General features: G+C 43.2%; 1 protein-coding gene and 1 non-coding gene across 2 annotated transcripts in view; both read right to left on the bottom strand.

Moving 5' to 3' along the window:
• Positions 1-922: 922 nt before the first annotated feature.
• On the bottom strand, positions 923-1,054 carry LOC112580473. The gene has a single exon (XR_003104873.1). It is a non-coding gene; the product is annotated as a small nucleolar RNA SNORA70 (small nucleolar RNA).
• A 2,551-nt stretch (positions 1,055-3,605) lies between these two features.
• Positions 3,606-16,273, bottom strand: part of PLCG2 (phospholipase C gamma 2) — a 164,550-nt gene continuing 151,882 nt past the window's right edge. Inside the window, exons 33-34 of the mRNA XM_044931908.2 lie at positions 8,441-8,625; positions 3,606-7,842 (exon numbers count right to left, since the gene is read on the bottom strand). Coding sequence (XP_044787843.1) covers positions 7,800-7,842; positions 8,441-8,625 — 228 coding nt within the window. The 3' untranslated portion in view covers positions 3,606-7,799. The remainder of the gene's footprint in view (positions 7,843-8,440; positions 8,626-16,273) is intronic.

The raw sequence follows: 16,273 nt of genomic DNA, 5'->3' as shown, positions 1-16,273 counted from the left end.
CTTATATTCTACTACCTTGCTGAATTCCTTCATCAGTTCTAGTATCTTTTTGTATGGCATCTTCAGCATTTTCTATCTATTATGATGTTGTCTGCATATTATGACGATTTTACTCTTTTCCTACCGATTTGAATAACTTTTACTTCTTTTTTCCTCCGATTACTCTGGGTAGGACTTCCAGTAGTGTGTTGACGAGCAGTGGTGAGAGTGGGCATCCACATCTTGGTCCAGATTTTAGCCAGAAAGCTTTCAGCTTCTCAAGGTTGAGTCTATTGCATATGGTTTTTGTCATAAATAGCTTTTCTTGTGTCGAGATATGTTCCCTCTGTACCCACTGTTGTAAGGGTTTTATTGTGAATGGATGAATTTTATCAAGTGCTTTTTCTGCATCTATGGAGAGAATCATGGGCTCTGGTTGATGTAGTTTATCACATTGGTTTACATATGTTGAACCATCCTTGTGACCCTGGGATGAATCCAAGTTGGTCATAGTGTATGACTTTTTTTGGCAGGAAAGTAGGGTTTATACAGGTGGGCATGAGTAAGGAGGGGACAGGCCCAAGGCTCTCATGAGTGAGTGCAGGGCCCACCATTTGTTCTGAGGGCATGATGAGGGATGGATGTGACCTCACCACCGTCTGGGATGAGCCGCTTTTCTGCACCATGTTTTCAAATTCATCCACATTAAACTTAGTAAATCCCCAGTTCTTGGAGATGTGGCTCTTCTGGAACTTGAACTTGGCCCCCTGTGGAGGGCCTCAATCACAGGTACCTTGTTCTGTAGCTTGGTGCAGATGGACATGATGAACTGGGCAATGTGGACCCTGGCCAGTGTGCCCTGGGGCTTTCCAGAGGCAGTGTGCACACCTGTCTGGAGTCCAGCCTGGGGACAGCATGCCAGTCATGCATGTCCACCAGAAAGGGTGGTCTCCAAGGCCCCTTAGGGCAACCGGAGCAGGCCATCAGGCTGCATGCCCTTCTGAGGCTGCCGTGTGCAGCCATCGCACACCGGGCCCCACGGGGAAAAGAGTACAGTCGGCTACATTGGCTGCCGTGGTTTATGGCCTTTTCTGTGTATTGTTGGATTCAGTTTGCTAATACTTGGTTGAGATTTGTTGGGTCTGTAGTCAACAAAATGACTATCCTGTAGTTTTCTCTTTTGGTGGAGTCTCTGGTTTTGGTATCAGGGTGATAGTGGCTTCACAGAATGTCTTTGGGAGTGTTCCTTCCTCTTCAGTCTTTAGGAGGAGTTGGAGAAGGATCGGTATAAGTTCTCTGTAGGCAGGCCTGCTTTTACATTTGTACCGGCCAGACCAACACTTCCAGTGTTTAAAAAAGAAAGGAAACACACAACAGAGTTAACACTGCCTTTCCCTGTCTTGGTCACTGCCTCCCCACTGACTCAGTCTTTGTCTTGACTTTCAGATGTCCCTTTCAGTTGTTTTATACTTCCACTTCTCTGTTCCATGCAACATGCAATATTGTTTGTTTGCATTTTGTAAAATGTGTATAAATGGTGTCACTGAGTGCACTTTTCTGCATTTCACTTTTCTCACACTGCAGTGTTTGAATGTATCCATGTTGTATGTATGTGCTGAGCTCCATTCTGTGTCACCTTTTTATACTAATCCATCTCTCAAATATCCTACATTTTCCTGTATATCTGCCTAGTAATTTGTGGTTCTCCATTTTTTTTTCTTTGCTGTTTGTGCTGTTAGCTCCCTTCACTCAAATTATACTTGTGCGATCCATCCATGTTGCTTATAGCTCAGTCATTTGAGGTTGCTGTGTGTGCTCCATTGTGTAGACACAAGGTTAACACATACAGGAGAGGGACAGCAGGACCCTTCCGGTTTCGCCTGGTGTGAAACGGCACTACAGACAGTCTTGTACATGTCCTTAGGGGACGCAGGGATGCGCTTCTAGCAGGCACACTGGTGTCTCGCAGTATCTGTAGGGGACTGTCTCCAGGATCTGCCTTGGACTCAAAACTCTCAGGACGCTTAAGTCTCAGTCCGCCCTCCACACTCATGGAGTCACCACCTGCTGATTCAGCCAGTGTGGACTGCAAACGTGGTACATGATCTGAGCTTGGTTGAATCCATGAATGCAGAACTCACAGATTACGGAGGGCCAACTGTATGCAGGAGTAGAATGCTTGCTCATAGGCTATGCACACGGTAAACATCAGTAGAGAGTCAAATGTCTTTACAATGTAACTTGCTACCAAATTACACAATTACCAGTACTGTTAAGACTTTCCAATTTTTGCCACTCCAGTAAGTGTGTTAGTGGTATCTTCTTGTGGTCTTAATTTGCATTTTCTCTTACAAATAATAAGCATCTTTTCATTTGCCTATCACCCATTTGGATGTACTCTTATGAGGTGGTTATTCATGAAATACCTTTTACCCTAAAGGATGATCTTAGTAGCTTGGAGGGGTGGAGTCACATTTTCAATGAGATTCTTTGTCAGATAAGTTTATTGGAAATTCTTCTTCCACCCTGTGGTTTGCTTTTTTTATCATCCTTACTATATCTTTTGAGGAGCAGCAGTCGTGAGCGCTAGCAGAGTCTAGTCTCGCTGCCTTCCTTGCCAGGTGAAGCCTTCGGTGTTTTGTTGAAACTTTTCCCTACTGTAAGGCTGTGATACTGTTTGATCTTTTACCTCTTGATCTGTAATCATCTAACTTTGGTTGATATTTGTGTGTGGTATAAGGTCAGGGTCAGATTTCATGCCTGTGGTGATGTTAAAATAAATTTGCTCAACAGATTAAAAAAAAAAAAAACTAGGAAAACTGGTCAGTACTCAGAGCCAGTGACCATCCCGTCTTCACTGGACACAATCTGGGTTTCTAGGGATAAGAATCATCTGAACTTCTCACAATGAAAGGTGTAGAATTGTTAATCAGGACCACCAGGTAGCCTAACCACGTGTTCTTCTTTGAATTCTCCTTTGAACCAGTTATGACATTTTAATCATTCCATGGTTAATGAAGGGGTTAAATAAAATTAGACAGGTGTTCACTTAGTATCTTTATGAGAGTTATGACGTTATCCACTTTTAAAAAGTGACCTTTCAGCAGTTTTAATTCATCCTTTGTTCTTTTCTACTCTCCGCGTCCCTTCTGCAGGGCTTTGTCACGGACTCAGGTTTTTGGGCCAGGGTGACTAGTCCAGTCATCAGAGGATGAGGATCGGGGTGGGGCAGCTCTAGGCTGCACAGAGTGGCCTCCTGTGCACAGGACTTGATGACAAGAAAATACAATGATTGATAGTTCTGGCGCACCCTCATGCTTAGTTGAGAAATAACAGGTGTTTTTACTAACATCATTGCATGACTAACACAAAGCATTCTTCCAAAGACCAACAAACTGCAGAATTGTCACGTATTAACTTTAGAAACTTGGGTTTCTACATGGAGTGAGGTTTTGCTTAAAGAAAGACTAGTAACTGAGGGGGAAAAAGAAAGGATAGAAAAGCGTTATTATTATTTTTTATGGTAACTGTGTCATCGCTGGCAGGCCTATATCCTATAGAAGAACAAAAAATGTGAATAGTTTTTAACAAACAACAAAAAATGATTCCAGACAGACTGCTAGTAATCTGTTGAATGAGATAAAGTTTTATTTTTTCAAACTGTGATACAGCCATTTAATTCTCACATTAACAACAGCCAACATTTGTGTGATACATTCACATGATTCTGTGTACACACAAGCACACACTATTTATATAAAAAATAAATTAAGCTTTAATAATAAACACACGTTTACAAGTGCAGCTTTTTAAAGCCTAATGAGAAATAAGTATGGACATTTCTGAGACAGGATCACCATGGAACTGGTTCTTCAGGAAGAAAATATTTTGAGAATGAAAAGCCTAACACAAAATCAGTGAGTAGTTTTCAAATGCCAGTTTTATAATTCTGCATAGTTCTTAATCTAATGATCAGCTTTCTGTTGGTAAGCTTTTAGGGTTGTCTCCAAAAAGCTGGATATCACCTATATGGAAAGTTCATCTACACGTCTAGAAATTAAAAGAACTAGGCCCCCTTTAACCATCCTTCTTAAGTCCAAATAAAACTCACCCTTAGTGGCCCTGGATCAGTCTTCTTAAAATGTTATGCTCAGAAACCTCCTGACTTTGGAAAACTCGTGGGTCCCCTTACACATTTCTACACTGATGTCTAATAATTTCATCCTGAATAGCTGCAAAGGTGCGTGCGGTACATGGTAGATATTGCATCTTCCGGTAAAATATTTCCATTTCCCTTTAAATTTAGCCAAAGGTTCTAAATACAATTGGTGATAGACACTACCATCCTTTCAAAAAGTTCTACAAACAAGGGAATTTTTTAAAATGGTAGGAAATGCCACATTTTTTTTTTACTCATTGAGTTTATATTTTTATTCTACTTTATAAAATTGTAGCTTAATTATTCTTGGCTTATATATTGTTTAGTTACATATCTGTAACAAAATTACACATCATCCTACCTACACAATCATTTAAAAAGGCTCCACATATTTTAAATTTCTTCTGAACTCAGCTTGTTTAATAAACAGAGTACACATTTAATAAAGAACAAAACACAGTAAAATTCCACGGGCAACATAATGAGTCAAAGAAGGCTTCTACTTTGGTTCTTTTACTCTCTGTGTAGATTACTATTATCTTTGGTAGAATGGCAATGGTACAGTATCGACTCTGTTCTCCATTTTCAGTTTTACAAATGGAAATGCGAATGATCCTTTTTCACACAGACAAATGAGAACAGAAGGAGTTAGTGGTAGCAGGGTAATCTCAGGATACTCAGAAATCTGGGTATTCCTTCAGTTTTATTGAAAGCAAGGAACTGGAAACCACCAGCACTGGAGGAGGACCCGTATCCTGTTAAGAGGCTTGCACTTTCCAGACACTATACTCAACTGTATCTTGAGTCCTGCTCTAGAGTAAGACTGAATGTGGGGAGAAGACCTACTTCCTTCTGTAAGGGGAGAAAAGGGCATTTTCTCACACTGATGAATCTTTGGATAGAGTGCAACAGGAAGTTGAGGATCTGAAAATTGATCCCCTGAAAAAATGAGTCTGTGACTCCTTAGAAAGCTCTGGTAGACTGCTAGGGGTAAGGCTGGCCCAGTTTAAAAACCACTGGCCTTGGCTTAAGTTCAGCTCTAACTACATCGTAAAGCATATAAATTATTAGATCATGTCACTGTCTTTAATAAAGAAGCAGGTCCTCAAATGTGTTCCTATGTAACTAGTCCTGTAAGATGTCTCTCGGCAAAAGGGTTCTCAGATCAAACTTAGGAAATGTGATATTCTAACCCCTCTTCAGTGTGCACATTAGAATAGCCAAGTTTACAGCAGAGAAATTAACTTTCTCCAACCTAAATTTCCCAAACTCAAATGATCTAACCAGCTTCATCTATTTCGTTTTCCATGTAGTAACTAATGTTCACCATTTCCCTTACTCAGTAGAATAAAGACAGTTGTGCACACAGGTAGTCGTGGCCTGACTCCATCAGTGCTGCTGCCATCTTTCACAGCGTTCCTGTCACTCTTCTGCTTGATCTGAATCGGCTGTGCTCTTTACCTGGCTGTGAAAGCACAGTCTCAGCTAGGTATTTATACTCAGGTTACGTGGCTTCCAGGCAGACTCGGGGAAGAGCAGCGATGTCATCTGTGCCCCTCTTTCTCTCTCTGTGCATCCTCATGGAGAGACTCCTAACACCAACTTGACCAGATTCATGTGTTACCCTATCATGGGGAGAATGGTGGTACCAAGGCAAATACCCAGTGATGCTGAATCGACATCACTGTAGCACCTGGGAGGAGGAGCCAATCTTTTGGGGCAAGGGTTCTTCTCAGCATCGTGGAGAATGTCAGCACCCGCCTCAGCTGCTCTGCTCCACTCCGCTCTGCGAGGATGTGGCTGGGTGTGGATTCTACAACACAGCAGCTGAACAGATGCTGAGCCTTCTGTCTTCTATGCTGCTACTTCATCATTCCTTTGACAAAGTAGCAGATAAATGCATTTTAAGCAGAAAGGGGAGCCAGATCTTAGCTTTTGAGCTTTTAAATGGAGTGAAGTGGGAAAGTGTTATGTCCTTTACACACCCCAGGCTGCAAATAGGTAATGCCATCTACACCTGAGCTTGTAGGGAAAATGACGGAGCCAAAAGCAGCTTGAGCTGAGGCTCCACCGGCTGCCTGGCCAACAGCTAACAGGACACTGCGCACTGTGGCTGCCCTGCAGCGCCCAGCTCAGTGCCTTTTTCATCTGAGCGTTCTTGAAAGGTGCTTTGAACATTTTTATCACTGGGAATACTTGTCCCTCGGTTGCCAATGCCAAATAAACTAGGAGCTTCAACTCGGGAATAACTAAGAGCCCCACCTTGGTCAGTCTGCTCTCGGGTGTGTTCTCCTGGCTTCATGGGAGAAAAATGCATTTCTTTAGAAGCACATGGTGAGGTTCCGTGAGACCAGGATAATGGCTATTTTTTCCTTAACATTTTAAACACATGGTCTCCCCTGACTTTACTGCTTGCTGGGTGGAAGTCCTCAGTAAATTTGTGTGGAATGGAGGAGGGGGTCTTCTGATCACACAGAGCAGGGCTGTCTTTAATGGACTCTTCAGATAATACAGGCTCACTAAGCTCAGGATCATAAGGGGAGTGGGTTTCTAGGACCCAGTTCCATCCAAGTAAAGCCCCTAGGCTGACTGCTAGTTTGTTCCTCCCAGCACGATCACTTTTTCCCCATAAGTAAACCGCTTTTCTCCTGAGTCAGTTCTCAGTTCATTCTGTGTTGTGCCTCTTCTGACCACCCCGCCCCCAGCCCACTACTGTCCTCACCTTGAAAAAGCCTTCCTAAAGCATCACATGTACAAATCAGTAAACAGCATCCCAGGATGTAGACGAGTATCACCTTGTCTTCAGTGGGTCTGCCCCTTTGGGGGTGGCTGCACCTGAGATTTTCTGTCGTTCCCTAAAGCTTAGCTCACTGCTCCAGGAAACGGGGTCACCCAGGGAGCCTGCCCTGTCTCACCCCATGTGAGTAGTGAGTGAGCCCGCGGCCCTGTGGCTGTGCAGACCAGGGAGTGGACAGGCCAGGGGGGTAAGAAGCTGGCCAGTCCTTAACGGGGCTCTGCTCTTGGACAGGCTTGTAAATCAGAGAGCTCCCAGCTTGCCACCCTTGACCCCACTCACCCAGTAAGTCCCTGTCCTAATGAATGGCCCACCCCACCCCTCATTTGCGGCTGCAGGCAGGTCCAGCCACCAGAGGGAGTTCAAGTGCTCTGAGCTGGGGCAGGACCGGGGCTCCTCTCCGGGCCTGGTGAAGTCCGAGGCCTTCAGCGTGAGATCGTTTGCCTTTCAGTTCAGATCTTTTCAGAATTGAATGAGTTAGTTCCTTACAGACCCAGCTCGTCTTCTGTAGAAGTCAGTTACCTGGGTCTTTAGATGCCAGAGAAGGAATCCTGCTCACTCTACAGCTCGTGCACAGAAGGTCACTGATCGAGTTTCACTACATTTATTCAGGGAAGTTTGGAACGTGAGAGGCCTCATGTGAGCACATTTTGGGATCCTCTTTAGAGACTGTAAGTTAAGAAAGTGTCCAAGATGAAAAGGTTACCCCAACTCATGCCACTTGGGTCTCCACATATGTCATCTCAGTGACAGGCTGGAGGAGTGACGACCTCACACGTAAGCACGTTCCCAGGGTCTGAACAGAGCACACGTTCCTCCATGCAAACTCACACGCATACACGACACCCTTACACACGGACCCAGCTTCTATGAGTAAAACTTGCTGTTGCTGACTCTCTTCTCTCTTAACCTGAAATAAAACAGATTTCACTGTCATCCATTAGTCTAGAACTCAAGGATACATGGCAGACTTGGGGAAGTGGACCCCAGGCAAGAAACCTCTACAAATCTGTATCCTCACTGGTCTTTGTCCTGGGGTCACTGCTGCTGTGCAGTGTCGTCAAGATGAAATGAGAATAACATGGAGAAGGCATCTCCATGCTCTGTTCAGGGAGGTCACTACTGACATTTTCTTGGAGATAGTTTTGGTGGAGCAAGACTCTGGCATACCTGGCTGTCTGTCCTTATGTGTCTGTAGCACAACTCAGAGCACCCCTTGTTGGAAGTTGGGGGGATTCTGCTTTAATTTAGGACCCTGGACAAGCCCAGGCTTGGGAGGACAAGAAGGGCTCCTTAAACGGTAGTGGTCATTGCTTATTTTCACTCTTTCCTGGGCGTGCTCAGGAGGACAGTTCAGCTCAGGGAAGGTGCAGATGCTTGAGCTCTTAGTATAAGTAATTGATGGAGCCAAGAGAAGAGGGGTCAGGGCTCAGGCTTTCTGAAGGGGGAGCCTTGCCCTCCGCCCTGGCCCAGGCCTGACCTCACAGTGGCTGCAGGCTGTGACCCACCTGCGGTTGCACTTCTCCTGGTACAGCTGCAGCTGGTTCTCGTTAACGTTGAATTCTCTGACCAGGGCATCGCGGGTGGCGCTGCGCAGGTTCTGGTGGGTGTCGTACAGAAAGAGCTGGTTGTTCAGTTCTTCTTGCCGCCTCCGCAGCTGGCGGCAGGAGGAATACAGCTCCTCTTCGCTCTCCTGGAGGACAGAGGGGACGACAGCCATGGGGGATGTGCCACCTGGAGGGGAGACTGCAGGGAGCACAGGGCAGACCTGATCGTCTGCGGGGATCTTCCCAGAAGAGCCAGGGCCTATCTTATTCAAAGCAAAAAATGGTGCTTTTAAAAGATCTCTAAGGGATGGCTACTTAGGAGGTCAGTCTAGTGCTGTTACACCGATGCAGTGGACCAAGTGAGAGACTCCAGTGCCTCCAAAGCGCGCGTGGATATACACAGGTGGGCTTCTGCTGATGCTGATTTCTACAACAAGTGGACTCTGACCATACATTGGTCTGAAATATTTTTCCCAGGTTAACGACCTAACAGACTGCTGTGGGCATCCCCGCGAGCAAACAGGCAGAACTCTAACTTTGGAGGTGGGGAGAGCGAGGGTGAAAGTTATCCTGACCACTGGCAAAGGTGCAGTGGAATGAAATGGTGATTGTCTTTGCACAAGGGGTAAGGATAAAAGGACAGTCCTTAACTGATGCAACGCAGCGAGTGAGGCACTGAGGAGAGTCAGGGACGACTTTGCCTAAGTGTCTACTCTTCCTCAAAGACACCAATCTTCCTTCCTGCTAATACTAAACCGAAACAAAGCAAGAGCCATGCTGACGTCGCAACACTCAGCTACAAATGGTCCCCTGTCAGCTTCTCTCCACCTGGCAGAAAACAACTTCTTGTGACTTCATATGTGTAATGACTTTTGTGATCTGTTTGTCAGAAATTCATCTTTTCTGCTAATGCTTATATAATTGGAGGCCTTCATCTCTGTTTCTGAATCCCAAAGGATTTGTAGATGTTACATAATTTAGTCATTAGTAGTCCATATATACGTGATATAACAAACATCCAGGAAAGTAAATAAAGCGTATGTGCAGTTTAGTGAGGAACTTAAAGCACACTGCGGTGCAGCCACAAGCAAGTCAAAAAGTAGAGCGTCATCCACTCTGCGAGCCCCTCCCAATCAGGGCTCCCTCTTCCCTCTTAGAATTTTGTGACAACTCCTTCCTGGCTTTCTTTGGAGTCTGAGTTATTTCCAAAAAACTTAAGTTTTTATATTCTAAAGCGAAAGTGAAGTCGCTCAGTCGTGTCCGACTCTTTGCGACCCCATGGACTGTAGCCTACCAGGCTCCTCTGTCCATGGGATTTTCCAGTCAAGAGTACTGGAGTGGGTTTTCTCCAGTGGATCTTCCTGACCCAGGGATGGAACCCAGGTCTCCCGCATTGCAGACAGACGCTTTACCGTCTGAGCCCCCAGGCAAGTCCATTGTATTCTCAGTCGATGGTTATTCTATTTTGCCATACATATATCTTGGTCACCAGTGTTTGCACTGCATTCCTTCTTCCTTACTATGGTCATTCTTTTTTTTGTTTTTGTTTTTTTTTACTATGGTCATTCTTTGAGCAAAGTTTATTAGTAGTAAATCGAGTCTTTTTTATCTGAAAATACCTTCATTTTCCCCCCACTCTTGAATGGAAGCTGCTGGATGTAGAATCCCCGACCACAGCTGTGTCTCCGGCCTTGCGAAGGTGTCCCCTCAGCCCTTAGGCTGCTGCTGCTGCTCATGGAGGCACTGCTGCTCCGTGCCAGTCCTTGCAGGGATCTGTCTTTTCTCCTTTCCACACTGCTGTGTTTATATTGGAGGATGTTTTTCTCTTCAGTGCTAGAAAATTCTCCACCCTGAATATTTCAAGTATTTTATGTTGGAGCCTCTCATTTTACCCTATTTTTTCCCCTTTTAATATACTTTTCTTGTTTTGCTGTATTAAAGCAAATTCCCCAAACACAATCTTTACATTTATTGTTTCCCTTAAAGGTACCCATTCTGGAATTTCCCACTTACTAAGTTTTAAAGATTCCCCCCAACCCAGGATTTTTCAATTTGTATGTTCCAGGATTTCTTTTTTCCCCCAAACTTGAACCTTTTTATTTTGTATTGGGGTCTAGCTGATGAACAATGTTGTGGTCGATTCAGGTGAACAGCGAAGGGACTCGGCCGTACATATATTAATACATGCATCCGTTCTCCCCCAAACCCCCGTCCCACCCAGGCTGCCACATAACATTGAGCAGAGTTCCCTGTGCTGTATATACAACAGGCTGCAGGGATTTCTTAACTGGTCATTTCATTCCTACATGTTTTTGATTAAGTTTTTTGAATGTATGTATCCACTGGGTTCTCTTTTTACAAAATATTTGTTTTCAGTTATTTTCAGAGTCACTGGAGTCAGTTCCCTAGCTTCTGTGCTTGCTGGCTGTGTCAGCGTTATTCTCCTTGAGTGCTGAGACGCTCCCGTGCAGGTTCGCCTGGAATGGCAAGCTCCTCCCTCCCTCAGGCTGCACACTGCCCTCTGCCCTCTGCCAGGCCCGGAAAGCTTCTGTGTCTTAACGTGTGTTGTATGTAGGTAGCAGTTGCCTCCAGGTCTATTCAGAAGGTGCCATCGCCCTGGGAAAAAAGGCTTCCGAGGAATTTTTATGAAGCCAGCACAAGAAAACCTGACCCAAAACATCAGTGAGTGCCAGTGAGAGCGCCCTAAAGAGAACGGTGACACGCACAGCACAGACGCTCATTAAACAATCAAGCCTACTGTGTTTCATTATGAAATTCCTTTCTCCTTCTCTTAAGCAAGCAGACACGCCCTTTCTCTGCCCTGCTTCCCTTCTCCACTACGTCGTCTCCATCAGCAGCACAAGCACATCTTCAGAAGCTCTCCCTTCACCCACCCCAGCTCCTGACCCACCCCTCTCATCACCTTCACAGCCAGTGTCCTCGAATAAGTCATATGTTCCTCATCAGTATATCATGTACTCACGTTCTGCATTTTTAGTTTTTATTAATTATATATACGCAGAGTTTAAAGAGCCACTAAGAGCTACTAGGATTATTACCAAAAAAAAAAACCCAGCTGACCTCTGGGCACCACCGCCTGCCCCTTGATCCCTGCTCCCCAAGGTCAGCAGTTGTTTTTTAGTGATTAACTCCACAGTTCTAACAGAAACAAAAACAACACGCTTACACTGCAAGTTCTTGGTTCTCCAGGTTTTAGGGATTATCTTCGGAGAGAACGATTTAGCTATTTCTGCACCATTCTCTTATCTTCCCCCCTGGAGATAAATCCATTGAGTTATATCAATTTATGTTTACATTGCAGTTTTATTATTATTCCCACTTTGAAACCCTTCCATCTTCTTTTACCCCTTGTTTTAGATAGATTGTGTGTGTGTGTGTGTGTGTGAATTTAGAGTTTAAAAATCCTTGAAATCTTGGAGAACTCATGGTTATTAATAAGCCTTCTCTGGCCTGTGACAGAATCTTCATGGAATTCTCTACCTGTAGGTATTTCTGCTTGTTTTCACCCCCTACTAGTGCTTTTAACTTTTAACCTTTTTCTGTTGACATTCTAAACTTACAGAAAAGTTGCCATAACAGTTCAGCAGTTTCCGTACCCTGCACCACCGGGTCCCCAGGGTTACCATCCTGTACAAAAACCTCAGTACAACGGTCAAAACTAAGAAATCAGCATTGGAGCATACGAGTTACTAAAGCACAGAGTCATCCTGAGGTTTTCACTGGCTCTCCCACCCTGTCCTTTTCTGGTCCACAATCCAGTCCAGGCCCCACAGCACGCCGCTGTGGTGGCTCCCAGTCCTCCCGTCTCTGACTTTCCTCAGGGCCCCATCCACCTTCCACTGTCCATGACCTTGACCCTTTGGAAGACTGCCGGTCACTCGCTTTGTAAGCACATGCTGCATTTCAAGGGTTGTCTGGGTTTTTCTCGTGATTTGAGGTTCGGCAGCTTTGGCCCGCATGGCGCAGAAGTGAGGTGCCTTCTCAAGAGGCATGTGATGGTCACACGTCACTGCTGGTGACCCTGATCATTCTGGGTTAAGATGGTGTATGCTGGGTTCATCCATGTGCAGCCTCATTTTCTTTCCAATTTAAATTTCTTAGTTAGGCACTTTATGTAAACAACCTGTTCCTCTCAAAGCTGAACTTTAGATCCGTTGATAGATCTGGACAGCTGTGGTCCCATGGTGATTTCTGTTTCTCTCATCTTGCATGAATTTTTTTTCAGTGTTTATTTTTTTTATTCTTAATGGAAGTATAGTTGATTTACAATGTTCATAGGAAGAGCTCACTTATATATGTGTCTTTTCCGTATTCTTTTCAGCATGGTTTATCCCAGGATATTGAATTCAGTTCCCTTTGCTGTACAGTAGGACCTTGCTGTTTATCCATCCTGCATGAAATAATTTGCATCTACTACCCCAGACTCCGTCTTCCCTCCTTTGCACCTTGGCTACCACGAGTCTGTCTTTTTCTGTTTCTTAGGATCGCTTGCCGTATTTTAGTTCCACATGTAAGTGATATCGTGTGGTATTTGTCTCTTTCTGATTGACTTCACTTAGTATGCTAATCTCCAGGTCTATCCATGTTGCTACAAATGGCATATTTCATTTTTTTTTATGGCTGAGTCATTGGAAGAACTGATGCTGAAGCTGAAACTCCAATACTTTGGCCACCTGATGCAAAAAACTGACTCGTTGGAAAGACCCTGATGCTGGAAAGATTGAAGGCGGGAGGAGAAGGGGACAAGAGGATGAGATGATTGGATGGCATCACCGACTCAATGGACATGAGTTTGAGCAAGCACCGGGAGTTGGTGATGGACAGGGAACCCTGGCGTGCTGCAGTCCATGGGTCTCAAAGACTCAGATACAACTGAGCAACTGAAATGACCTGAATATTCTGCTGCATATGTGTGTGTGTGTGTGTGTGTGTGTGTGTGTGTATACTACATCTTCTTTATCCATCTGTCCATGGACATTTCATTTGCTTCCATGCTTAACTATTGCAAATAGTGCTGCTATATGATAAGGGTGAATGCATCTTTTTGAATTAGAGTTTTGTCTGGATACATGGCTAGGAGTGGGATTGCAGGATCATATGGTAACTATTTTTAAAGTTCTTGAGGAAGCTCCGTACTGTTCTCTACAGTTTGCTGCACCAGTTACACTCCCCCAGCAATACAGGAGGTTTCCTTTCCTTCACGTCGTCTCCGCATTTACTATTTGTAGACTTTCTAATGCTGGCCATTCTGACTGGTGATTTGCATCTTTGTGGTTTTGATTTGCATTTCTCTAGTGACGTTGAGCATCTTTTCATGTGTCTTGTCATCTGTATGTCTTCCCTGGAGAAATGTCTATTTAGATCTTCTGCCCATTTTTTGGTTGGGTTTTATTTTTAGCTGTATGTCTCTCATTGTTAAACACTCACGTGTCTGTGGGTTACAATCTAGCATCATTACTTTGCTACTCAAATGGTCCCAGCTTTGGTCTCTGAGAGGTTTTCATGTGTCACCATCCTTTCTTGATCTCTTCTTAACCCCTGAAATTCAGTATAATCCAGGCTCATATTCTGTCTGTCCAGCTTCAGAGTACCATTGTCTATGGCGCTCTGATTTCTTTTACTGGAGAATGACATTTAGAAAGGAATGTGTGGTGCTTGGATGTGCTCGTTACTACTGGGTGTCAGTTGTTCTAGAGCTTGGGTATGTATGCACATACGTATAGTTACTAATGCAAACGTGTTCATTTCTCTACCTGTGTGTGTTATTTTGAGTTTATACTGAAACTGTGATTCCATCAAACAAACATTAATTTGGAAGGGTTGGTAATGTTTCTGCTTATCAGGTTGGGTTATGTCTTCCAGTAAGATTTCATGCTTTTCCCCCATAGGCCTATACTTTTCTTATTTAAATTCCTTCTGCCATGTGACAGTCTTGTCAGTATCATGAGTGATGTTTCCTAGCTGTCCCTACCTCCCATCCCATTTTCCAACTGTTATTACTAGAATACAGTGACTTATAAATACACAACAAAGAAACAAGTCTCCTTAAAATTGGGGTCCTTTTTAAAAACTATATAGCCATAGTTTGTGAGCAGAAAATTTTATCTCTTTACCACACTTTATATTGTTTCTTTTAATTGGTTACATTTGTGTGTATCTAAATATTATTTTGCTCTGTTGCTATCTATGCTAGTGATAAACCATCCTTGCATTATCATCTTTGCATTCTTTACTTGTAATATATGTTCTTCCAGTAAATAGCTGGAAACTACTAATTTTTTTAGAATTTTAGTCTGTATTCATAACTGGCATTGATCTATGGGTGGAGGAGGCGGCGTACTATTTCCAGTTTTGATATGAAAGTTCTACAACTTCAAGACAAGCTAACGGCAGCATTTCTGGTTTTCTGTTGACTTCAGCAGATTAAAATTGGAATTGTGTTATTTAAACCCAGACTGAATAGAGCTCTAACACCATCCACTACCTGATAGGTGCTTTATTACCCTCAGGCATTTTCTATAGGACTTTGTAGCCAAGGTTTCTACTGCTTCTTGACACAATTTTAGCCCATTCTTCAAGGCAGTCACCCATTTGCCCTAGGTTTTCAAACTTATTTGTCTTACTCTTTGGGGCTCAGTCTCCTTTTCAATATTTACTCTTGTATGTTTTTGCCCTTCCCTGTTCCTTTTTATTAAGCAGGCAAAGGGTTTATTTAATCGATCTTTTCAATGAATTGGCATTGTTTCATTCAGTTGACTTATCTTTACTCTTTTATTTAAATATTCGTCTCTATGCAGTTTCAAGGCAAGGACTTTCCTAAACATACTTACGGCATAAAATGTTTTACTACTTTTGGGTAATCTACTTGATTTACTTCATCTCAGAATTCCTTATTTTCAAATAGGGAATATTTGACCCTCTTATTTCCATCTTATTATCTTTCCAACTTTATCAGGTTATAATTTATTCAGGCTTTGTGGCCAAGAACTCAGTCAAGTTTGAGAAACAGAAAAACAACGTACATTACCCCCATGAGGCCCTACGTGTGTACCTCTTAAATCCAGCTTGTTAGCCATTAGTTTGATCATCTGTCCTTGGTGATTCTTTTATATACTAGACATCCAAATTCTGAAAGATGTTTTTGAGTCAGGTGAACTCTTTTATTGTATGAGCTTTAGTTTCTATGTTAACAGTGATGATGGTTTCTAATTAAACATCTATGACTTTTGCATCCTTTTTGGAAACATTCTGTCCTTATATTGTCCCTCTTAATGCTCTTTAGCACTTTCTCCTTAAATTCTACTTTGGCATTAACTTTTTCTTCACAGTTTTTCCCAGTAACTCTTCATTCCTGTTGTTTGTTTGTTTTGTTTTTTTTGGCCGGGGGGGGGTGGTAACCTTTTTTTAGACTTACTTCTTTTAAACATCACACTGCTCCATTTCTTTGCTTCTTCTCTAATAGAATCCAGGCCATTCACCTAATCAAAGATGTTATATCCATTCCATTTTAATTATTATATTTTTCTTTAACTTCTTTCATCGTTTTGTATAATTTTTACTCTCTTGGTCAAGTTTCTATTTTTTTTATCCTCCTTGCTTTTCAATTTCTTATAATGGTCGCTTTCGGTTTCTAACATTTCCTTTGTACATCAGTATCAGAATTAACTGTCCCGGCAGGATGCTTTCTCTGCCTACTGACCTCACAGGCATAAATGTTAAAACCTTTTAGGATGCCTGTATTTTAATTCCTGGGTGTTGCTGATACATTGATTA

The sequence above is a fragment of the Bubalus bubalis genome, chromosome 18, assembly GCF_019923935.1.
Source record: "Bubalus bubalis isolate 160015118507 breed Murrah chromosome 18, NDDB_SH_1, whole genome shotgun sequence".
Lineage (NCBI taxonomy): Eukaryota > Metazoa > Chordata > Mammalia > Artiodactyla > Bovidae > Bubalus > Bubalus bubalis.
This window is presented reverse-complemented; position numbering and strand designations above follow the sequence as displayed.